The following is a 24,643-nucleotide window of genomic DNA, read 5'->3' on the forward strand; positions in this document are numbered from 1 at the left end:
CAGGAAGCTGCATTTTCTTAAGTCTCTAGTTGAGTCAGAGTGGCTGCCAGGCCTTCACCCTGAGCACTGGCTGGCCTGGCGGCCTGGCCTGGGCCACTGTGTCTCCACAGAGGGGCAAGGGCCGTGGGGGTCTCAGGCCGCGTCCCCGACGACGCCTGTAACACCCTTTCTTCTTCCTCTCTTCCCTAGTTGCTTATATTTCTTCAACCCGGAAACATGATAACATTGAAGATGAACCTGAGGTGAGTGCAGACGGCTCGTCGGTATTTCCAGCGTCCTGTTTGCAGGTGCTTTAGCTCATTTCTGGGGCAGTCGTGGAAACTCGAATGTGAACGAGGAGGGCTGGGGGGAGCACGGCCTTGCGGCATCGGGGATCGCGCACACTGAGGCTTCCAGGGCAGAGGTCTGGGAGGTCTTCCAGACATGTAGCACAGAGGTGCTCTCTGTACAGCCGAATGGGCAGAGAGCAAGTGAACGTGGCAGCACGTGAGCCGTTGCTGAATCTGAGGTGAGCATATGGTGCTCATTGTACGTACTCTTTCACCGACGCAGAACTGGGCGTGAGGGGTCACTGGCTGAGTCTGTGTGAGCCCAAGCTGCAGGCCTGGTCTGAGCCCAGGTCAGGGGACCCCTCTGACCTCAGGATCCTCTTCTGTCAAGTGTGGATAATGATTGCGCCTTTCCGTGAGGGTAAACTGAGAGCATTGTGTAAACGCTTAGCACCATGCCCGGCGCACGGGAAGCTTTCCACGGCACTGACTGCCGGCGTGGCCGTTTCCACATCAGTACCGGTGGCTCAGGCCATCACGGTGGGCCACAAGGGGCACCCGTGACCTCCACAAAGGAAACCCCGTGTTCTTGTGCTTTGAGAGAAAGCGGGAAGGCTGGCCTCTGGGGCGTGGGCTCACTCTGACCTGGCTGTCACGCCCACTCCAGCACCCAGGTTCTTACATTTTCTGCGGCCGTCCCCCTCCCCCGTGGCGGGAGTCCCCGTCTCTGAGACTCAGTGCCTTGTGTGGCAGGGACGTTGGCGCCCACAGGCAGCTCTCACGGGCCCTCTGGTTTGGGGGGATGGGGTGTCCAGGGTCGGGGAGTCGGCCTGTCGGGTGGCAGTGAAGGGGGGGTGGCGAGGAGGGGGAGATGACAGCTCCGGGAACAGGCCCTGCCGCCTCCGCAGCTGGGTCTCACCAGGGGCACATCTGTTACGAAGCCCCAGAGGCTGCTGCCCCAAAGGTTCTTGGGGACCCAATCCTGGCACCGTCTTCTGCTGCGGGTGAGGCCTTCCCACGTGCTCTCCACCCAGACAGCACAGCGGGTCCAGGGCTGCAGTTTTAGTCAAAGTTTATTTGCATAAAAGCCTGCCTTTATTTTCTGTGTGTGCTTTCCACACTACCCAGCAGCTCTGCAATGCTCAGCAGACGCTGGTGTCCTACAGTGTAACCCGGCTCTGACACCATCGACCGGGGAACAGATCCCCCAGGTCGGGGGCTCAGTCCCACGAGACGGACCCCTCCTCCCACTTTAGATGCCAGTTGCAAGTGCTTCTGAGCGACTGGCTACAGATTGGAGGGTCCCACGACCCCCTCCTCAGGTTCAATTAATTTGTGAGAACGGCCCACGGGACTCAGAGAAACATTTTACTCACCAGATCACCGGGTTCTTTTAAAGGGTTGTAATTCGGGAGCAGCCATCTGCAGGAGGCTCACAGGGCAAGGTGTGGGGAAGGGGCGAGGGCTTCCACGGTCTCTGAGCGAGGGCCACTCCCAGATCTCCACGTCACCAACCCAGAAGCTCCCCAAACCTCTCCTTTTGGGAGTTTTACGGAGGCGTCATTACACAGGTGTGATGATGAAATCATTGGCCGTTGGCGCTGGAGTCGAGCTGTAGCCCCTCTCCCCTCCTGGGAGGTCAGGGGATGGGACTGACCTTCTGATCCCTGAGTCGGTTCCCCTGGCAGCCAGCTGCATCCTCAGGTGACCTAGAGGCTTCCCTGTAGTTGCCTCATTAACATAACAAAACATACCTTGCTGGCTCCCAGCACTTAGGAAATCCCCCCAGGTTTTAGGAGCTGTGTGCCAGGAATGGGGCCCTAGAACAGAGAGGAACTTGGTGTTACAAATCACAGCATCACAACTGGGCTCTGGGTGATAGATGAGGCTCAGGCAGCTGTGGTTCTGAGCGAGGGCATTTCCAGCTGGAGCTCAACCTCTGTGCACAGGACCTCAGGGAACAGTAACGCCTGAGAGGCCACACCTTTCCCAAGGTCAGTGTCCCCGCCTGGACGTCTAGGTCTTTCTCCCTGGTGTTCTGTGCCTGGCGTGAGTCAGGAACACTTAGTTACCTAACTCCCTCCACCAGAGAATCCTTGCCAGAGATAATTCTCAGGAGGGGAGCTGGTGCCCTTAATCACGTTGCCTTTCTCTTTCATCGTATATAGTTTCTAGAGGTACTTGCTTTGGAAGGTCTTTCCAGACATTAGCAAGTTATGCTTTGCAACCCCCCAGGGAGGGCCAGGTGGCCTTCCGGCCGCTGCACCGATGGCCCCTGGGTGTGTGAGCCTGCGGCCACCTGCTCGGCCTGTCCAGGCGGGGCTGGCCCCGAGCATCCTTCCTTGCTTGCAGAGGGCCCACCGGTGGCTGATGACGGCTCTCGGATTTCCGGTCCCTTCCACCAGAAGCTCTTGGGGATCGCTCCTGGGTGGCGCGGAGGCGGCGGCCTTTGGGACAGAGAGTCAGGACTTATGAGCAGGATGGGGCTCTGGGCTCCGGGGCGCGGACGCCACGTCTTCCCCCGTCGCGCACGAGTCTCCTTTCCGCTTCCTCCCGTTTTGTCCTCCCTCCCTCAGGACCTCAAGCCGGTCATCGATGGGATGGACGGGATCAAAATATCTCAGGGGCTCGGGCTGCAGGACTTCGACCTGCTCAGGGTCATCGGACGCGGGAGCTATGCCAAGGTCCTGCTGGTACGGCTGAAGAAGAACGATCAGGTCTACGCCATGAAGGTGGTGAAGAAGGAGCTGGTCCACGACGACGAGGTGAGGGCCCGCCTGCTCGCTCCTTCGGATAGAAGTCAGCGCACGTAACCGAGTTTGCCAGCTGACCGCTTTCAAGCGCGCAGTTCAGTGGCGTTCAGCGCATTCACGGTGTCGGGCCACCCTCGCCAGCACCCCGCCCCGTCCCCGTGAGCAGTGCCCCCCGGCCCCCTCCCCGGCCCCTACGGCCGCCACTGTCTCCTTGGATTTGCCTGTTCTGGACGCTCTGTGTAAGTGGAACCGTGCGTTATGGGACCTTCTGCGTCCGGCCTCTCTCACGGAGCGTCGTGTTCTCAAGGTCCATCCACGTGGTAGCGGGTGTCTGCGCGTCCTTCCTTCCTTTTTGGGCCTCAGCCACGTTGCGTTTTACGGATCCACCCCCTCGGGCCTCTCTGTTCACCCGCTGACGGGCCCTGGGCTTGTCTCTGCGTCGCTGCCTGAGTCGCGCTGCCGTGAACGGCTCCGTGCGGTTATTTGTCGAGTCCCTATTTCCACTCGTCCTGGGTGTTTACCCAGGAGGCGAACTGCTGGGTCATAGGGTCGTTCTATGTTTACCTTTTTGAGGAACTGTTTTTCACGGCAGCTGTGCCATTTTACATTCCCAAGAGCAACGCGTGAGGTTCCCAATTTCTGCGCGTTCTTGCCGACGCTTTTGCTATTTGCTGTTTTTTGACCATTGCTGTCCTGGTGGGTATGAAGTGGCTTTGATTGGCGTTCCCATAGTGACAACGTGTTGAGCTCCTTTTCATGGGCTTCTTGGCTTGACGTACTTTTGACCTGTTTCTTTGACCACCCTGAACGGGGGTGACGTCCCTAAGAAGCAGAGAACGGGCTTCACGGGGAGCAGACACTCTGTTCCGGTGCAGCCGCTGCTGACCCGTGAGGCCGCTTGGCGCCCGTGGAGCAGGGGCCACGGGCGGGCTCCCCGGCCCAGGCTCGCAGTTCAGAGGGCAGAGCGGGGCTGCGCCGAGTCCCGACCTGTCCTCCCAGCAAGTGCGTTTGTGCAGTGCTCACGGCGCCCAGCTGGCCCCTCAGCCCTGGGTGCTGAGCTCACAAGTGAGTTGGGACATCCGTGCCTCACAGCTGAGGCAGCGGAGGCCCCGGGAAGCGCGGGGTCCGGCCGGCGTCTTCACTGCCGGTTGCAGCCCCGCAAGAGGATTCCAAGCCCCTTCCCAGCCTGCGGCCGGCTGGAGGGTTGATGGTGTGTGAGGGCCGGTTTCTAGAACGCTGAGAGGAGAGGCCTCCAGAGAGTTACTGCTGTGGTCGCTCTCGGCATCTTCGCACGGGGTGGGGACTGGAGCTCGGCCTCGGAGGTGGTCTCAGGGGGGCGAGACCCTAGGATGTGGCGCGCGGGCCAACTGTGCGTTTGTGAGAGGCGCTGCCGTCCCGTGGCCCCCGTCCCAATCCCAGGAACCTGGGAACAGGACCTTATTTGGGGAGATGTAATCACAGATCCTGTGGCGGTCATGCTGGATCAGCTGGGGGCCCTAAATCCAGTGACGAGTGTCCCTTTAGAGAAGGGCAGGAAGGAAGGAAAACACACACGGAGAAGTCACTGTGAAGACAGAGGCGGAGAAGGGCCAGAGTCCCCTGGAGGTGCAGGAAGGACCCTCCGCGGGGCCCTGCCCACACCCTGAGCCCAGAGGCTTCTGCCTCAGAGCAGCGAGAGGATACAGTTTGGAGGATTTGAGTCTCGAGGTCTGTGGCGTTTTGTTAAACTAGCGTGGGGAGTCCGGCAGGCGGGAGGCGGGTGGACCCGGGGGCGTGGGGGCGGAGGCATCACCCACCCAACGGCGTTTCCTTCCTGAGCACCCGGGTGGCCCGGTGCCTGCGAGAACAGACGCAGGGACAGTCAAGGGCTCTGTTTGAGGCCGGCTCTGCACATGAGACGCTGAGTGCCGACACCAGGTGGCCATTGCACGAGCGAGTGGAGCTGGGGGAGGTGGGGCTGGTCAGACGAGCCATGCCGGCCAGGGCGTCCCCGGGAGCGAGGGGCAGAGGGGTCAGGACCCAGCCCCAGGACGAGGAACCCAGACGGTCTTTGGCCACCAAAGGGATGCTCACTGAGAGTCTGCTCGTTTTTCCAGAAACCTTCAGGGGAAGGCAGGCTACCGTGGACACATCCCGTTCCCTCTCGCTTCCCAACCCCTGAGACAAGAGGTCTAACCCGGGGAATTCGGGGACTCTCGTCCGACTCTGCTTTCTGGGGTTGTAATGGAACCAAAGCTGAGACTCTCAAGCTGAGTTTTCCCCAAGTTCCAGGGTGGATTGGGAGGGAGATAGGCCTGCCGTGGGAGCTGGTGCTTGGGAGGTGGGTGTGGGGTGTTGGAGAAACCTCCACTCTCTGTTTCCTCCTGTCTTAAGTGGAGATGATAATACAGACTTTCCAAGGCTGCCACGGGCAGCACACGGGGCAGTGCGGGAGAGCCTGTAGCCCGGAGGCCAGTGCACAGCTGGTGATGGTGGCTTTGGTGATGGTGGTAGAAACGGTGAGAAATGTGAACGGTGATAGATGACAGGTAACGATGCTGATGGTGGTGGAGATGCTGATGGTGGTGGAGATGATGAAGGTGAAGGTGACGGATGGTAGTGGGTGACAGTGGTGGGGTGGCGATGGTGGTGGGGAGAATTTCTCAGCGGGCGTTTTCTTCTCCTCTCTGCATGGTCTCCCCTCCAGCAGAGCTGACATTCCTCTCTTGCCTCCCCTTCTCCAGGATATGCCCGTGAAGTGTTCACACTCCCTGGCTTCTATTTCAGGACATTGACTGGGTACAGACAGAGAAGCACGTGTTCGAGCAGGCATCCAGCAACCCTTTCCTGGTCGGCTTACACTCCTGCTTCCAGACAACAAGTCGGTAAGAGGAAGGGGGCACTTCTGGGATTGTGCTGCTCTCTGACCTGAACCGTGTGGAGGCTGTGTCGTCGCGAGGTTTCTGCCGTCGTCTGTAGGGTCCTCCTCTCTGCAAGTGTGGGGGCTTTTTGGTTCCTCAGACTAGCTTCGTTGTTCTCATTGGCCGGTGTCATATTAAGTAAATTTCATACAAATGAAGCTCAATTCTTTCATTCTGTTTACAAATTATTGAACGCATCCCACTGGTACAAGCGTGGGAGCAGGATTGGGAGGCCACTGTGAGCGGGAGGCCTGTCTATCTGCTTATGGATCTCACTGGTTAGTGGGATAGATGAATAGATACTAACCAGCCTCACTTAGAAGCTTTGTACATATTAGAATTCTACCTTAAAAAGGTTTGGAACTGCTGGTCCAGGATAGTCAGCGTACACTCAGTTTGGAACTTTTTCGGCCAGATGACTTGAACTCACACAGTTTGTTTACTTGAAAAGTTACTGTGTTCTGGGTCGGGTGCTCAGGGCCCACCCCCAGGTTCGGTGACTTAGGAGAACTTGCAGGACACGGCACGTCGTCAGACTCAGGGCTAAGGCTTACTGCTGTGGAAGGACGTAAAGGGAAACGACGCACGGGGTGAAGTCAGGAGGAAACCGGGCATGAGCTGCCCGGAGTCCCTCCCTGTGGAGTCCCACAGCACACCCTGAATCCCTCCACAGGGAATTGTGAAACTCGGGGTTTACTGGGCGCGGGTCACGCAGGCACCTCTGCCTAACACGTGCCCAAGTCCCACACTCCCAGCCAGCAGCAGGTGTTCCGTGTAAACCGTGTCGTTCGTGCAGTGTGATCACGGTGAGATACGCTTATCTCTTGGGGAAGGTTTATATCAGCGCAGGGAGCCAGGGATCGAGCGAGGGCCCGACTCTGCCAGGGCCCAGCGTGCAGCAAGCCTCTCTGCGCGACGGTCTCGCTCCTGCGCTGCCCACTCTCTGCTCGGGGCTTCGTTGTGGTCAGAGCAGTGACTCACCCCCCGACACCCCCCGCACCCACCCCCACCTCTCTCGATCTTCAGTCCCCTGTTCCCACCGGAACTGGCGTTGCCACCTTCCCAGATCTCAGTGCTTCTGCCTCCTGAGTGGGTCTCAGACCCTCCCTTTCCCCCTGAGCCCCAGCTGCAGCCTCCTCGGGGCGTCCGGTCCCTGGGGCACCAGGCTGTCAGTTCCCCCACGTTGGAACTGAGCCATGTTTCGAGAACATAGATCTGAAGTATCCATCACCTGCTTCAGAGCCCCCCGACCACTTTCCCAATTGCTTCTGGGAGACGGTCCAGGCCCCTAGGCGTGTGGACGAGGCCCCTGCAACCAGGCTGCCCCTGGGTCCCTCTGTCCGTCTTTGCCGCCCTGCCTGCCGGGCCTCTTCCCCCACCCGGGGCTCCGGGAGGGCCCAGCATAGTGTCCGGTGCGCGTTCCTCACCTCTCTTTGGCTGTGACCAGTCTCTTGGGATTATGGGGCCCGCCCGAGGGTGTCCCCCCAACCCCACGCTTCCTAAATGTATTGTGAAACGAGTCTTGCTGTGTTTTTCAGTTAACTTCACTGTATGAACTTGTAGGGCGTGGATGTACAAGGGTCAGGTGTTTCAGCCTCACTTCCAGCCCTGTTACAGGAGCACAGCGCTTTCTGCACTCACGTCCCGGAAATCCGCCGGCTCACGTGTTCCCAGGTGCGTTAAGGTTAGAATTGGAAACAAAAACCATCCCGCAGGTGTTTCTGTGTGAGCCCCACGATGCAGGTGCGCACGGTAGCGCCTTTCCAAACTGACGTGAGAAGCTGTGTACAGCCTTCGCACTCACAGCCGGGAGGCATCCCCGGAGCCATTAGCATCTGCGTCTAGTTCCTTTGCCTCCCACTTTTATGGAATCCGTCAGTGACGTCTAGAAGCACCTGAGACCTGGTTAGTCCGGATAGGCGTCTTTCCGAGCTGTTTCCACGCGCCTGCTTTGACGCCGGTTTATGATATATGCCTGTCCCCCACCACCCACGGTGTGAGCTCCCTGAGAGCAGGGCCGGGTGGGGTGTTTCGTGCTCCCAGCAGTTGGTTCATACCTGGCACCTCACAGGCAGTTGTGGTGTTGAAGGATAATTTTCTTAAGGTACAGTCATGTCCTTGGTACAGATATAAAGTGAGCGTGTGTCAGCGTTTATGTGACTCACTGATTAATGAGGGACTCGTCAGAGGTTACAGCCCGCTCACAGGAGAATTCAAGTTCCCGCACACGTCGGGTGACGGGGACCCTGGGACTGGCCGATGCCTGGTGCCGAGCCGGCCGGGAGGCCGGGAGGGGCCCCACCAGGCAGACTTCCTTTGCGAGTCTGTGGATGGCACTGTTGGTGTAGAACGCACCCGGTTGGAAAGTGGCTCAGAGACGGAGGGAGAGCCCGGAAGCCGTGCCCTGGGAGGGAGGTGGCAGCAGAGCCTGGCTCCTCCGGAGATCCCGTCCTCATTTCGGTCTTTCAAAGCCTTTTGTGGTTCTCCTGACAGTGGTACCAGCAGAGGCTTGGAGCCGACAGCTGGGCTTCGCTTGCCAGCCCCCCTTACTGTTCGGGCGACCTCGCACAGGGCACCCTCTCTGGGCCCCGTCTCAGCCCTGGGACAGGGAATGGCAGGGATGCCCACCTCAGGGGCTGTGGCTGTGGGTCCGTCAGTGGAACGTTTACAGCCAGGAAGGCCCCGCTCCCGGGGAACCGTGAATGATGTAAGCTTCGGCTGAAAGGGCCTCTCTTCTTGGGGGTGCTGGGCCTTGGAACAAACAGACGGAACCTCGTGTCTGAGCCCGCGAGGACATAGGAGCCAGCAGCTGCCCTGCCCCACGTTGGGCGGCTCTCGGCACCGCGCCCGCTGCTGCTGGTGAATGAGGAGCGAGGCCACTGGAGTCGGGAACTGGGAGGTGGGTGGGCAGGGTGGCGGCGGGGACGTGGCTGGGATGGGCGTGCGGGCCACCTCGACTCTTCCCGTGGGCTCCTCGCCGAGCTGCCGCCCCGAGGGCCTGCCGTGGTGCCGGGAGCCGGCGGAGCCCTTGCAGCGCCACTGAACACAGCGGACACCCGCTCCACTCCGGAGCTGCGCCCGCGGGCCGCCACCAGCAAAACTCTGGTAAATAAGCACAGTTTCTCATGAGCAGTTATCAGAAGGGGGTCTCCGGATGGGAAGAAAACAAGCATTTCTTTTTTCTCCCCAAATCCAGTAGTGCCGTCCGGCTCTGCCACGTTCCACGTTCACTCATGGACGTGGAGTCCCGAGCGTTACAGTCACTAATGTCGCCACGTGTATACACAGGGTACAGAGCCCCGCGCGTGTACAAACGTATGCAGATGGTACAGTGGGGCTTTATTTTTATTTTTAATTTTTTTATAAATGTATTTATTTATGTATGTATTTATTTATTTATTTTTGGCCGCGTTGGGTCTTCGTTGCTGCGCACGGGCTTTCTCTAGTTGTGGCGAGCGGGGGCTGCTCTTCGTTGTGGTGCGCGGGCTTCTCATTGCGGTGGCTTCTCTTGTTGCGGAGCACGGGCTCTAGGCGCACGGGCTTCAGTAGCTGTGGCGCGTGGGCTCAGTAGTTGTGGCTCGCGGGCTCTAGAGCGCAGGCTCAGTAGCTGTGGCGCACGGGCTTAGTTGCTCTGCGGCATGTGGGATCTTCCCGGACCTGGGCTTGAACCCATGACCCCTGCATTGGCAGGTGGATTCCTAACCACTGCACCACCGGGGAAGTCCCACAGTGGGGTTTTAGTGTAAAATAAACGTCTGTGTTATGGAAAAACCATTGTTCGTATCCACACAGCCCATCTTTTCTACACAACAGCCAAAATTAACTCCGAAATGGCCAAAACAGGGGAAACGGCTTCAGTTTACGCTATTGTGGGGAAAATGGGTGATCGAGAGATGGTGGCTGGAAATCTATTTCTCCCTCCCCCAGCCCCCCACGTTAGATTGTAGTTTGGGGACCTTTTTCTCGCTTCTGCGTGATCTCAGATCACAGATGAGCAAGCCACCAGTAAAGTGCTTGCAGTCAACTTGCTGTTCCAACGTAAAGCCTTTTAACCGTTGGCCAATTGGTTGTCTATATTCACGCGCGGCCGCGGGCGCTTCTTACCCTTTAAAGAACGCAGCGGCTGTGCCTTGTTTGCGGTGCCCGCCTAGACGCTAAGCTCGGTTCTTCCTGGTTCCCGGTGGCTTCGAGATGTGAAACGCCTTGCGTGTTGGCCTTTGTAAATCGCACCTGAGGACTCAACCTGCAGCTCTGGAGAGACCTCAGCCTGGACGGGGTCCCGGGGCCCCATACAGGGGGGCCACAACGCACACGTGTACCCTGGGAACGCCGCCAAGGCGGGGCGGGGTGGGGGCAGAACCCACGAGGGACGGCCACATGGGTGTGTCCCAGGGGAGGCGGCTGTGCCGGGGAAGGATGAGGAAAGGCTTCCGAAAGCACCACGGTCCTCAGCCGGGGACGCAGGACCTGCTGGGCGAGGAGGCCTGAGGGAGGCCTAGAGGGAGACGAGGATGGTGAGTTCGCCCAATGCCAGGGAGAGCGTGGCAGGACTGACGAACGCTTGGTGCTGCCGGGGTGGCAGGCGGGGTCTGACATGGAGAGCTGGGGGCACGGGGCAAGCACGTGTCCAGTGGGCGGTGTGGACGTGGGGCTGGGAAGCGGGAGCCGAGGGGGAGCCGGGGCCACGTGTGTTGTCGCCACGGTGAGGAGCCGGCGGGCCTGCGGTGAGCAGACCCCGGGCCCAGTCTGACCTCCGCCCGCTCCTGATGGAGGGTCAGGGAGATCCGGTTCCCGGGGGCCCTGGTGGTGGTCACGGGACACCTGTGACATCTGCGTGAGGATGCGCCCACGGGGCCGTGCACGCGGCAGGAGTCATCCGCGACCTTGAGGGGCAGGTGCTCCCTCCTTGGGAACGTGAGTCACTGTACTTTCCAAAGGCAGTACGTGTGTTCCAGTCATAATTTAAACCCGGAATAGAAAGCGCGGCGCTGAGTGACAGTGGGCGTGGGTGGAGCCACGTCAGCCTCTGTTCTCCACCTGGATCCCCTGCATCCGATGGTCCGGACGCAGCCCTGACCCCTCAGGCTACCAAGCAGGGCCCCTCGGGCTAGACTGCCCGGCACGAGGGCGCACGTGGGGAGAAGTGAGTCGAGACTCCCCGGAACACTCAGGAGGTTTCAGGACTTCGCTGTATTTTTCCAGCGTTTCCATCTCTCTGGAAACACTGTGGTAGCTGTTGTGGATCACGCCACAGCCCCGGACAGTGAGGGACCCTTGGGGCATGGCCTCCGTCCGCCTAGCGCAGGGGCCTGAGTCCTCCTGCCGCTGTGCCCACACACGGCCTTCACTGAGTGTGAGTCCTTCTTTCTTCCTAATCTGGTGGCGACTGGCTGCTTTCAGACCAGGGCAAGTGGGTGGTGGGGACGTGTTATTATCGCGTGCTTGGGGACGGGCGTGCACGGGCGTGGGACGTGCCCTCCGTGAGCGGGCGTCCTCGGACCATCCCGTTAGGATGCGGTGACTCCGGTTCCCCCCGCAGCCGCTGCCTGACTGAGAGGACGTCCTGTCCAGCTGCACGCCTCCCCTGGACAGGGCCTCGCTAGAGCCGGGCGTGGGGGCTCCTTTGGTCGAAGTAACTGTCAGGACCAGGCCTGAAATTGCGCTTTTGCCAACTATTAAACGACATCAGAAACCACGTAAAAGGGTAGCTCCTTTTTTCAAAAAAACTTGACGCCATTTCAAAACGCAGGAGAGTGGAGGAGGAAGGAGCTTTGTGCGCACTGCCTGGCCTTGTCACCGGCACGTTCTGCTGCTTGTTTTCCCTTTTGCTGTTTATTTCTCCATGTGGACTTTGGAGTCAACCTGTCCAGCTCCGGAAAGGAAGACGGGGCATCCTTAGGGTGCAGGCGCTTCCTGCTCAGTTACGTGGTTTCCCTTTTCATCTGCTCTTTCGGGAGATCTTAGTTTTTCTTCGTGCAGAGTTTTCAGTTCCTCGCTTCATCTTGTCCTGAGTGTTTCTCTCTTCTGTTTCTACTGTAAGGGAGGCCTTTTCTTCCATTAGAGCAACAAGCAACGTAACGCGGTTTCTGCACATTGATTTTGGGCCCTTTTCCTCATGATTCTCTTTCTCCGGTAAATTTCAGGTGGTTTTCTTGGATTTCCGGCTGTGCAGTGATAACATCTGCAGACGATGCTGTTACCCCCTCCTTCCCGATTCGTGCCCCTCTAATGACATCAGCCGGTACCTACCACATTTGGGGACTGGTGGTGGTGGACAAACCTGTCCCCTTCCTGACCCCAAGGGGACGCGTCTGGTGTTGGCACTGAGGGCCCAGCGCCAGCTGCCGTGGGCCAGCGGGGTGTCAGGAATGCAGAACCAGACCGCGCTGGCATTCCAGTCAAATGTGTTGACGTTTGCTACACCAAGGGGCCCAGGGGCACTGGGGGAGGCAGGGAGCAGCAGGGACCAGCGTCTCCACCTGTGGCCATTGCCCTGAGTTCCGGGTCCACAGGGGCCCCGTCTGACAAGGCTGGAGGCTAAGGAGGTGCTGCCCCTGTCTGGCTTTTGGGAACAGGCTCACCCCCTGCGGACTCCTGGACCCCATCATCCCATCTCCCCCAGAGCCTCAGAAACGCAGCTCAGAGACTCCCAGTGGGGAGGTTACAGACACGCCAGTAACCGGCGTGGAGTTACAGTTTGTCTGAAGGAAGTTTACACCTCTTTTTATTTTATTGTCAAGAAAGAATATGGAATTTTTCCGAAGGTCTTCTCACCGTTTATGGGGGTGATTGTTACGACTTTTACTCCTCGGGGCCTCCTAAAATGATGAATTGTATCATTAGAACCTATTTCCCAGGGTTGAACTCTCCTTGAATTCCTGGGGAAACGCATGCCTGGTCTTAGTGTACAGTTTTGTTAATGTCCTTTTGAATTCAGTTTTCTGATCTTATTTAGGAGTTTTTCATTGATGTTTTCTGATCCATCTTACCGGACCAGGGCTTGAACCCATGTCCCCTGAATTGGCAGGCGGATTCTTAACCACTGCACCACCAGGGAAGCCTGGGGCTGGTGTTTTATCCCATGGGGGCTGTGGGGAGGTAGGGGCCTGGCCTGACTCATCCCCGAGCTGAGGAGAGCATCTCCCATGCAGATGGGGCCACGGTCCCCTCTTCCCCTGCCCCCGGCACCCTCAGCCATCGGACAGGCCCCACATCCCAGGTTTTCCTCGGGTGATGGGGGTCAGGCAGGTAGGGCCGGCCTCTGGCCTCTGCTCCTGCCCTGGTCCCAGCCTGTGAGTTGACTGTGGTGTTTACTCCCCTATCTGTCTCCAGCTCTTGATGAATCCTGTTTTGCGAGGTTTTACTATATTTTGCACATTTTGTGAAGTACCGAGGAAACGTAAGCTGCTGTCTCGGCCCCAGGGGTGGCTTCTTTCCCATCCTGGCATCACACACGTGCCAACCCTGCCTGCGCCGTGGCAGAGCCCCGGGCGTGAAGCCCAGAGACGGCCTTCGGCTGCGCTTGGCCATGGACATCGGGGCGTTTTGTCATAGCAGCCAGCTTGTCTGAGTCACACAAAGCCTTGTCATCAGAATGAATCAGCCCCTGGCGGCTCTGGTGGGGTTCTGCGCTAAAGAAATGCTGAAAGTGGTACACCTGAAACTAACACAACATTGTAAATCCAGTGTACTCCTGTAAAAACCAAAAAGGAAAAAGAAAAAGTGCAATGTTGGAAGTAGTATTAAGATTTATTTGTAGAACGAAAAAATTCTTCAGATACACAGTTGCTTTAAGAAAAAAAACCATCCTGCTCTGTTCTTGCAGCTGATCAGTTTCACAAATGAAATAAATTCCTTGATCGGCAAGTTACCTGAGACCCGGGGCCCCAGGTGACAGCCACAGACCAGCTGAACGCGTCCCCGCGTCCACGCGTAGAGATGCGGCTTCTCTTGAAACTGCCTTGACGGTCTTTCCCCTGGATACAGAAGGGAAACTACCATTGCCGCTTCTCTGGGTTCTTAAATGTCCCCTTAAATCTCTTCTGCTCCCTAAGCCGTCCTGCTGGTGTCTGTCTCCAGAACTGGTGTATTTCTTTCTGTCCCTGTGTGGGCGGCCACATCCGTTTCCTGGGGAGCACCCACGTTGGGGTGAACACACCTCCTGGGGCTGCATGATTCCGGGTCCTGGTGGCAAATACCGTCCTGTGCTTTGATGTCACAGAGTTGTTAGTAAATGGTTTTTTTTAAAACCGTTCGGTCTTAGGCCTCTCCCCAGGGGTCGAGGAGCTGCATAGCACTTCCCTCAGGGTAGCTGCCAGGATCAGACGTGCACACACGTTGGAATAGTGCCCGACGGTCAGCAGGGGCTGTACAGCTGTCATTTGTCCTTGCTGTTTGTAGCTGGTCGGCAAGCTTTTTCCGTCTCTCACCTCTGTTGTAGTGTGAAAGCGGCCACAGGCAAGATGTGCGTGAGCACAATCTGTCTGCAAAGCGGGTGGACCCGCGTCAGGGCCAGGGTTCCTGGACCCTTTCCGGGAGCATCCTTTGGAGGCGGGGGAGCCGCTTTGCCCCCACAGAGGAGCTGGGTTTTCTCCAGGATGACAGGGAAGGCTCTGGCTACCCACCCAGTGTTCAGGCTTTTGTCTCCATTTCTGCTATTTATGTATTTAGGAGTTGTTTCTAGTCTAAACATGTAATCAGAGAGTTGGAAGGCGATTTGCAGCTTGTTCACTTGCCCCGTGTTAAAGGACGTCATCACTGAATCAGGGATGCAGACAGGCTGGGGGGCTGGCGGGTTTGCTCCCCTCCGTCTGTGCTCCCAACTCCCCAGAAGCGCCCCAGAGGAGCCGTTGACCTAAAAATCCGCGAGCTGCCCTCAGCAGGGTATTTCTGGAAAATCGTGTGGGAATTTAATTTTGAAAATGGAACCTTATTAAATGTGAGAAGGATCTTATCAGAAAAGCAACCACATGGTAAATGGTAAATTTGGAGACTTGAAGGGCCCTGCCTGCATCCGGAGGACGGATCTGTCAATCCCAGGGATCCTCCCGCCGGCAGCCCCGACCCCGCTGCCCCCAACACCCCTCCTGGAGGGCAGCCGGCATCGCTCCCGGTGGCCAGGTCAGCAAGCCTGACCCTCCCCCTTGGGACCTGCTGTTCAGGGAGGGTCCCACCCACTCCTTCCCCTCCTGGCTGCCCAGCCCACTGGCAATCTTGCGGCCTCTGCCTCAGGCCCTCCTGGCCAGCGCACCTGTGCTCTCACCTGGGCACCTCCTCCCCCTTCCGCCTGCCCGTCCGCCCTTCCTGGGGTGCATCCAGACGGCGGCCAGAGGGTCCTTCGCATCACCTGGTTTGTGCATCTGCCCTCTGGCTTCCCCTTGGCCTACAGGGTGGTCCCTCAGCTCTCCGCCCTCCCCCGTGGCCCCTCCCGTCCCCCCACCACCCGGGCTTCTGCTCCCTGGGGAGGCCTTCTGCGGCCACCCAGACACATAGTGCCCTCCCTGCCCCAGTGGGCCTCCGGCCACCAGCCCTGCCTTATTTTTACCTTTTTTAACCAAAGGCAGGCCTGGCACCCCTGGGAGAACAAATAACTGTGTTGGACGCAGCGAGTGGCGAGTTTCTCTCCTGAGTTTTACTGCATTGGGGTCAGAGCTGAGCGGCTCCCCTCTGACCCCAGAGCCGGGCGGGCAGCCCCGGTCACCGCCTTCCCTGGGCCTCTCAGGAGGGTGACCGGCCAGAGAGGGGGACCCCTGGGGGTCCCGGCCGCGCCTGTGACCCTGGCCTCCCCGCCACGTGTCCCACAGGTTGTTCCTGGTCATCGAGTACGTCAACGGGGGCGACCTCATGTTTCACATGCAGAGGCAGAGGAAGCTGCCCGAGGAGCACGCCAGGTGGGTGCAGCCGGGGGCCGGGGGGAGCCTGGGGGGTCGGAGGAGGGAAGTGGATTTGGGGAAGGGGCACAGGGGGTCACTGCCTCCCGCCAGGGGCCAGGCCAGAGCCGGGAGGGTCCTGGGAGTGGCCGACCCCCTGGAGTGCTGCGTGTGCGGTGGCGCCGTGCTTTCCCCTGTTTCTGAAACGGGGTGAACGTCCCGACCATCAGCTTAGCCGCCTGGACGGCAGGGCCGCTCCCCGCCATCTGCACGGATGTACAGCAGGGGCTCGCCTGGAAGAGGAAGACCGTCTCCATTTCTTTCTAAATGACTCTCAGGGACACTGACCCCGTCACCGCCGCGCAGCCTTGGCCTCACGGGCGGGTGGGGCGTTTATTTCCACCCCGTACGTAGCTCTTTCCTGTTTTCCATATTTTTCTCTTTTCCTCATTTCCTCACTGGAAAATAATTCCACGCGGCATCATGAGTCACCGTAGATCCTTTCTGGGGGGAGGCGGGTAGTCATTGGAGAAGAGCGAGCCCCACACGCTCATGTCCTCTTTTCCTAATTGTGGTAAAACACACATGAGATAAAGTTACTGTCTCGGTGCATCTATTTGTAAGTTCGCAGCTCAGTGGCGTTAAGCACATTCATGGTGTGTACAACCACCACCACCGTCATCTCCAGGACTTTCTCATCTTCCCAAACCGACGCTCTGGCCCCATGAGACACTCACTCCCACCCCTCCCCCAGCCCCGGCCGCCACCCTCCTACTTTCTGTCTCTATGAATCGCCTCCAGGGACCTCGTAGAAGCGGGATCACGTAGGATGTGGCCTTTCGTGCCTGGCTTATTTCACTCAGCATCGTGGCCTCAAGGTCCACGCACGCCGGAGCGGGTGTCAGAGTCTCCTCCCTTTTTAGGGCTGAATATTACTGCATTGTGTCAATGGACCACATTTTGTTTATCCATCATCTGACAATGGACACTTGTGTTGCTTCTGTGTTTTAGCCACAGTGAATAGTGCTGCTGTGGACATGGGGGTACAAATGACCATTCGAGTCCCTGTTTTCAGTTCTTTTGGATATATACGCAGAAGCAGTATTGCCGGGTCACATGGCAATTCTATTTTTAATTTTTTTGAGGAGGCTCCGTACTGTTTTCCACGGCAGCTGCACCATTTTACATCCCCACCAGCAGTGCACAAGGCTTCCAGTTTCTGCACATCCTCACCAGCACTTGTTCTTTTCTGTCTGGGGGGTTTGGAGAGTGGCTGTCCTGGTGGGCGCGAGGTGACGTCTCATGGTGGGTTTGGTGTGCGTCTCCCTGACCACGAGGACGCTGCGTGCCTTGTCCTGTCCTGTTGGCCCACGTGCTCTTCAGCGGAGGATACGGGGCGTCTGTGCGCTTGGGCCCCCGTCCCGGTTCCTGGTTGGCTTCTCTCTGCTGATGACGGGTGTCACCCCTCCCCAGGTTCTACGCTGCTGAGATTTGTATCGCGCTCAACTTCCTACACGAGAGAGGGATCATCTATCGGGACCTGAAGCTGGACAACGTCCTCCTCGACGCTGACGGTCACATCAAGCTGACGGACTACGGCATGTGCAAGGTGGGCTCCCGGCCCGCTGCCCCCGCCTGCCTCTGGGGGGTCCCGGGCAACCCAGCGCCCGCTCCGTCTCGTCCTGGCTGCCGGGCTCCGGCCGCCCCCACGTCACCGGTCCTCTGTTGGTTCTCTCGCCGGCGGGCCCCTCCCTCCTGGTAACTGGCTCTATCCCTACAGGAAGGCCTGGGCCCCGGTGACACGACGAGCACTTTCTGCGGGACCCCGAACTACATCGCCCCGGAAATCCTGCGGGGAGAGGAGTACGGTGAGCGTGGGCGGGGCGCTAGGGCGCTGGGCGCAGCGGAGGCGGGGGAGCGCGCCCCAAGCCCTGGGAGTTTCCTCTCCCTGGGGACTCGGCCACGGAGCAGAGAGAGAGGGAGGTGGGCCTGCCTGGGGCCAACCCTGCCGGGGCTCCCCACCAGGGGCTCTGGGGCCGTGGCCCGGCAGCCGGGGCTTCCTAACCAAATGGCACTAAAATGCACACCTTACCTCGTCCCAGCCCCAAGCCACTAACTGGCCTCAGTCCCCAGCTGTTGTCCTGTGTGTCCACCTGGGTGTCCCCTGGCGAGGTCACTGGACAGGATCCCTCTGGTCAAGGAGCCCGAAGGGCTGAGGCGGGTGTCCCGAGTCAGTGGGCGCCGCCCTCTGGAGGGGGTTCCCAGAGCCGCTGGAGCCACGCACGGCCCCCGTGGACACTGGAGCTTGTCACCCCTTCCTTGGGTTCTGCTGTTTTCACATCCCAAACATACCATCGAATATTTCCACACATTTTCCTTGCTGTTAACAGTCGGGGGGCGGGTAGGCAGGGTGGGCAGTTCTCGCACCCTCAGATACCTGGGCAGCCAGGAGGCTGATAGGGTTGAAGTCACTTAGTAGCCAGAGAAGGACAGACGGCAGCTGTGGACCAGAGCAGGGAGTCTAGAACCTGGCCCGGGATGGGGACCCCGTGTGTGATGGAGGTGGACAGCTGCAGACCCTGGGAGCAGCTGGCCGTCCGTGGACTGCCTCGATGTGGAGACAGCTCTGCAGCTAGTAAGGGGGAGCCGAGCGTCCCGGGGACAGTGGACAGAGGGGAGGCCAGGCTGCCTGGGAGACGCTGGGGACATGCATCCTCAGCTGTGGTTCAGGAAACGCAAACTGTCATGACTGTCGCCCCGTGACGGGACAGCACAACTGGAGAGGCCCGGCCTGACAGGCCTGCACTCTCTCCCAGGGTTCAGTGTGGACTGGTGGGCGCTGGGCGTCCTGATGTTCGAGATGATGGCTGGCCGCTCCCCCTTCGACATCATCACCGACAACCCCGACATGAACACCGAGGACTACCTTTTCCAAGGTGCGCGGGCCGTGCGTCCAGCTGACTCCACACCCTGCGGGTTTTCCCCTTTCAGAGGTGCAGGTCCCCAGGCTGGTCCCCGCGGCTGCCACAGACTAGGTGGGGCCACCCGTCCACGACCGGCTCTCAGGGAGCAAAGCCCGGGCCGTGGGTGTGGGAACGGCCGTGGCTAGGGGGACACGGCACTCTCACGCCCACGGGAAAGAGAATCTGTCCCGATTTAGCCCAAACTCCCTTCCGCCCATGCCAGGTGTGCACATGAGTCCCGGGCAGCGGCTGTGCTGAGCCACAGTGCTGCCCCCTTCCAGCCACGGCTCCTTGCAATCTGGGCCCCGGGCCAGAACCGACAGCCCCGGCATGCTGGGGCTCAGGGCGAGGCTGTCCCCACGGTGGCCTCTGGCACCCGTGGACGTGGGGACGCAGGGCCAGCTGAGCCACCGTTGGTTCGTATGTGATCGTGAGCACGTGTGACCGTGGGCACTAGGGCCCTTTGCGGCCTCGAGACCCTGCTGGGGTGTAGGACGGGGCCCAGGGCACCACGAGTGCCCCGAACCGCCTGCTCAGGAGGGTTCCCAGCGCCCTGCAGGCCGCCGGCTCCCTGGCTGCTGGGCAGAGCTGACATGGCGGGCGGGGCCGGGCACGGAGAGGGGGCTGGCTCTCACCTCCCGGTCCGGGTCGTTGCAGTCATCCTGGAGAAGCCCATCCGGATCCCCCGGTTCCTCTCGGTCAAGGCCTCCCACGTGTTGAAAGGATTTTTAAACAAGGTACGCTTGTGGCCCCCGTGGCGGCCGAGCCAGCCGTGGCTGCGGCCCTTCCTCTGTTGCTGGGGCCACGGCTCCACCAGCTGGTTGGCATTTTTAGTGTCGGGCGTGGGTGTGGCTCTCTGCGTCCTTCCTTGGTCCTACGGATGCTTGTTCACGCTTGACAAAATGTAACGACGAGGAACGATGCCAAAGAGGAACTTCCCGGAGGAGCTTAACCTACCGGCAGGAAGCGTTTCCAATGAAGGGAACGTCTGGCCTTCGCCTGGGTGCTGGGCCGGCGGGGGGCGGGGGCGGTCCCGGGGAGGGCAGGCCCGTTCCCCTGCTGGGCACGGGAATCAGGGGCCGCCTTGCTCTGTGCTGACTTGTCCTCATTTGAACTCTGACCCCCAGGACCCTAAGGAGAGGCTCGGCTGCCGGCCGCAGACTGGATTTTCCGACATCAAGTCTCACGCTTTCTTCCGTAGTATAGACTGGGACCTGGTAAAGCAGCGCGGAATCTGATACCGCCCCCCGCCCTGTGCGGTGGGCGGCCCTCGAGGGGGGTGCGATGGGTGGAGATGGGCGGGGAGCCATCTGGAAACTCCTGAAGAACAAGGAGGGGGCCTGGCGAGCCCCTGGGGGCGGGGGCTGCTTCTTGAAGGTCCTGGGAACAGCCTTGCCTGGGCGCCCATGCCATGCTGGGGGGTCCCGTGGCGGGGTGCCCGGTCTGTGACCGCTGCCATCCGCCTGAGTTGATTCAGCTCCCGGATGTTTCCGCTTGGCTGGCTAGCTAGTTCCAATAGGACATCCCGGTGCACCGTGGCCCCTCCCCCCTGCAGTGGACCTTGACCCACCCAGGCCTCAGGGACTCAACCTCCAGGGCCTGGACCTTCTCCCACCCCCACTGCAGCCACCTGGGTCTGAGCCACCCTCATCCGGGCTGGTCCCCGGCTTCGCGCGTGGCCCCTAGCAGCAACGGCCTCCTCTGCTGGGCCTTCGTGATCCCCTCGACGCCCGACATACCAGGTCCGCTCCTGTCTTTGCACAGCTGTGCCCCTCCCCGACCTCCACCGCTCCCTCACCTCTTTCAGGCCATCTCCTCAGAACCGGAGCCGCCACCCCTCACCCCCGTCCTCTGCCAGCCTCCTCTTTCCCATAACACCGCAGGGCTAAGTGGTGGGATGCACAGGACATCACTCGGGTGGCACCGTTCTCGTCCACTGTTTGTTTTTGTTTTTTTTATTTGGTTGCGATGGGTCTTAGTTGTGGGGGTAGGCTCCTTAGTTGTGGCTTGCCAGATCCTTAGTTGCAGCTCGTGGGGTCCTTAGTTGTGGCATGCGAACTCTTAGTTGCGGCATGAGTGTGGGATCTAGTTCTCTGACCAGAGATCAAACCTGGGCCCCCTGCACTGGGAGGGCGGAGTTTTATCAACAGCACCAGCAGGGAAGTCCCTCGTCCACTGCTTTTGACTGAGGGAAGAGGAGGTGACATTGTGTATGGGATACTCCGGGGGGCTTTGCCACGGACTGAGGCAGCCTTGGCCCCCAGAGCAGGGGCAGGGGTGGGGCTGGGCTCAGAGGACCCCAGGCCAGCACCCAGCTGTGCTTGCCTCGTAGTCTCTCTGACTCTTGCTGTTTAAATGTTTCTAAAGCAGCCTGAGACCTGAGGGAGGGAAAATCGTGTAAGAAATGCCCCCTTTTTTCACTTTTTACCAGAATGTATTTCATACATACAGAAGAATACGGACACTTGCTCATGAGAGGAAGTCAGGGAAGAAGGGAAGGCCTTGTGTCCCCGTAACAGTGCCCAGGGCGTGGCCCAACCCTACCAGCTGCCGGGGCCTTGTGACTGCAGTGTGTGCACGGGTGTGCAGACACACGCACGCACACGAACACTGGTGACCCCACTCTGCCTGCGGGTCGGCCCGTTCCCTCTGCTCCTGCATCCCCTGGGTGACAGACACAGGCGTTCCTCTGCCGGGGCTCTGGCAGGTGCGCTGGCCTCAGCCCTGACACCTGGGCATTACTGGGAAGGATTCGTCTGTTTCTGTGGCATCCTCATTTCATGCACCAACTTCGCCAGCAGAACCTGCGTTCATCCTTCCCAAGTCCCCAGACTCATGGAACATGTTTCAGCATTCCACGCCCAGTTTGTTTCTCTTGCTATAACTGGAGTTCCTGATGGCTCTGGGTCCCACAGTGCAAAGAGCCGGTGTGAGCTGAGCTGGGCTGGGGGCTTATTTTTGACTCAGCTGTCGCTCGCTCCCCACACGGGGCCTTGGGACAGTTCCACATCTTGGACGGGGTCCCACGGAGGCCCCACCCAGGTGGAGGTTTCCAGGCTCAGCACTCACGCAGACCCTCCAAGGGAAGGGGGCAGCCCGTCCCGAAAGGCTTGGGGCATCCTCTTCCTGAGTCAAGCTGCTCTGGGCCTTGAGAGCTGAGGGCTCCGGGCTGCAGGGCTGGCTGCTGGCTCACACGTGGCTGGTGTGGGTGGGCGCAGACCCCGCGGGGCAGGACCTTACCTCTCACTTACGACTCGATCTGTGTTCTTAGGAGTGCGCCTGGCCCAGCACAGGTGCGCAGCGCACACCTGGGTGGGTTATGTCACCGAGTGTGTGAACGTGGGGGCCGCTCCATCCTCGCCGTCCTCCGTCCTCACTGTGAGCGGCGTGGCGCTGAGTTGCTCTGCCCCAGAGCGCGACTCACTCTCTCTAGGCATGAGCATGTCTCATCCTCCTAAATGTCGAGTAGGAAGCAGAGTCTGGGTCCTGAGACGCCCCATTTCCCACCTGACAAGCGTTTTACTGCCTTGCATCCCATTGGGATTAGAAATACATAGAGGGCTTCCCTGGTGGCACAGTGGTTAAGAATCCGCCTGCCAATCCAGGGGACACAGGTTCGAGCCCTGGTCCAGGAAGATCCCACAAGCCGCGGAGCAACTAAGCCCGTGCGCCAACAGCTACTGAGCCTGAGCTCTAGAGCCCGTGAGCCATGACCACTGAGCCCACGTGCCACAACTACTGAAGCCCGTGCTCCGCAGCAAGAGAAGCCACCGCAATGAGAAGCCCGCGCACTGCAACGAGGAGTAGCCCCCGCCCGCCACAACTAGAGAAAGCCCTTGCAAGGCAATGAAGACCCAATGCAGCCAAAAATAAATTTACATATAAAAAGAAAACCATAGAAATGGCCACTTAAGGCTTTTCTGGGAGAAGGGGTTCCGGTGTGGGCGTCCCTGCCAGGTCCCAGCTCCTTTATGACCTGGGTTCCCAGATTAAGAAAGGAAGAAACTTCCCCAAACTAGCCTCCTTTGGTTTAAGTGGTGGGGCTGCCGAGGGGGGCGCAAACCCCAGATGGCGTGGGATCCCGCGTGGGTGGCCGGACCTTGCGCTCCATCCCAGGTACATCCCGCACGGCCTGCGCTGCCAGCATTTTTCAGCTCAAGTAGGGTTTTTATGACTGGAAAATTTTCCTGCTGGACTTTAAGAGAAAAACAATCGGTCTTTAAACATGAGGCATATTTAAAGGCGGTCTCTTCTGTTCGATTCCGTGGTTTATGTTTGTGCAAACTCCAAGCGGGCGCTGAGCCGGCGCGCGTGGGTCTGACCGCGTGTCTTCTTGCAGCTGGGGAAGAAGCAGGCCCTGCCGCCCTTCCAGCCGCAGATAACGGACGACTACGGCCTGGACAACTTCGACACGCAGTTCACCAGCGAGCCGGTGCAGCTGACCCCGGACGACGAGTAAGACCTGCCAGACGGGCGGGGCGTCCTGAGCGGCGGGGGCGTGGCCGTGGGCGGGTCTCGCGTGGGGGGCGGGGGCGGGGCATCCCGAGCTGCGGGCCGGGGTCTCGCGCGGCCCGTCGAGCCTGCCCTGTCCGGTACCCACAGGGACGTCCTCAAGAGGATCGACCAGTCGGAGTTTGAAGGGTTTGAATACACCCACCCGCTGCTCCTGTCCGCCGAGGAGTCCGCGTGAGGCGCCGCGTTCTCGTCGTGGACGCGGGCAGCCGGTGCGGGCCTGTCCCCGACCACCGCGCATGCATGCATGCCGGGCTGGGTGCTGGCGGCCCGGGCAGAACAGCCCCTCCATGCGGCCCGCGGCCGCCTGCACCAGAGGAACTTGCTTCTTGGGCCTGCGCCGCGGAGGCCGCGGTGCCCGTGTCCGAGGGAGGAAGTGTCCCCGACTTCGAAGGTGCACACTTTCCACAGAAACAGAACTGACCTGCTCCGCCGGGAGAGTTAGCCTGTAACGTCCTGAGGAATAAAGTGTCCCGATGATGTTGAAGCTTCCCTCTGATGCCTTTTTTTCGCGGGTGGCACCCGCCCAGCGTCGCAGGCACAGCCCCACCCGGAGGAGGCGCGGGCCGGGGACGGGAGTGTAAGTGCCTGCGGGGACCCACTGCAATGGAGCATTTTTACAAATTCGGAACATTTTCTAAATCCTGGTAAGTTCCTGTTGTTAATATTTAACAAGTATTTTCATACCGAGCACGTCAGTAGCCCCTGTGGTCTGACGCCCAGGTCCCCCCTTCACCAGGTGGGCACCGCTGGTCCCGACCCAGGCATTAGACTGACCAGGAAAATTGGATCATAGAGGTTCTAAAACACGGCTCACCAAAGCACCCGTAGACCAAAAAACAAAAAAAATCTGAAAACTAAATCCGCACAAAATATATTTCTGGAAACACTAAGCAGTGCCTATGTGACGTCTTGTGTTACGTATCAGATTTTGGGAAAATATTTTTATCAGAAATAATGATGCTCAGAATTAGAAATTTTAAAAGATATATGTATGATGGGTCCTAAGCCTTAAAGTGAAACAGTAAATCTGGAATACCCTCACACACGCATCTCTGGGCACGGCTCACCCCCACTTCCCATAATCTGCAAAGGGGGCGCGTGTCACTCGGCCACCGTCGTAAGTGAAAAGTCAAACCCGAGGTTTTCTAGAACGAGGTAGATCGTGGGTTTGCAAGTCCCTGACATGTCAGGTGTGGCTCAGGGACAGGCAGAGTGTTGGGGGGGGGCAGGGGCCTTGCCCGCCCTCGGGGACAGCAGTCCCCGGATGTCCCACATCGCCACACACCCCTAGGCCTTGCTTCTCTCCATGTGTCTGCGGCCTCGGGCGGATCACGGTAATTAAAGGATAACAGAGAAGCCGCGGCCTCACCGGCC

At 59.4% G+C, this 24,643-nt stretch overlaps 1 protein-coding gene across 2 annotated transcripts in view; it reads left to right on the forward strand.

Annotated features, from left to right (window-relative positions):
• The window catches only part of PRKCZ (protein kinase C zeta), a 96,794-nt gene extending 73,036 nt beyond the window's left edge, over nt 1-23,758 (forward strand). For both annotated transcript variants that reach the window (XM_060013120.1, XM_060013128.1), the window contains 11 exons: nt 190-242; nt 2,846-3,034; nt 5,789-5,886; nt 15,726-15,812; nt 17,265-17,400; nt 17,572-17,659; nt 18,608-18,727; nt 19,412-19,491; nt 19,882-19,971; nt 23,094-23,209; nt 23,357-23,758. In XM_060013120.1, coding sequence (XP_059869103.1) covers nt 190-242; nt 2,846-3,034; nt 5,789-5,886; nt 15,726-15,812; nt 17,265-17,400; nt 17,572-17,659; nt 18,608-18,727; nt 19,412-19,491; nt 19,882-19,971; nt 23,094-23,209; nt 23,357-23,444 — 1,145 coding nt within the window. In that variant the 3' untranslated portion in view covers nt 23,445-23,758. The remainder of the gene's footprint in view (nt 1-189; nt 243-2,845; nt 3,035-5,788; nt 5,887-15,725; nt 15,813-17,264; nt 17,401-17,571; nt 17,660-18,607; nt 18,728-19,411; nt 19,492-19,881; nt 19,972-23,093; nt 23,210-23,356) is intronic.
• Nucleotides 23,759-24,643: the final 885 nt, after the last annotated feature.

The sequence above is a fragment of the Delphinus delphis genome, chromosome 1 (assembly GCF_949987515.2).
Source record: "Delphinus delphis chromosome 1, mDelDel1.2, whole genome shotgun sequence".
In the NCBI taxonomy this organism is placed as follows: domain Eukaryota; kingdom Metazoa; phylum Chordata; class Mammalia; order Artiodactyla; family Delphinidae; genus Delphinus; species Delphinus delphis.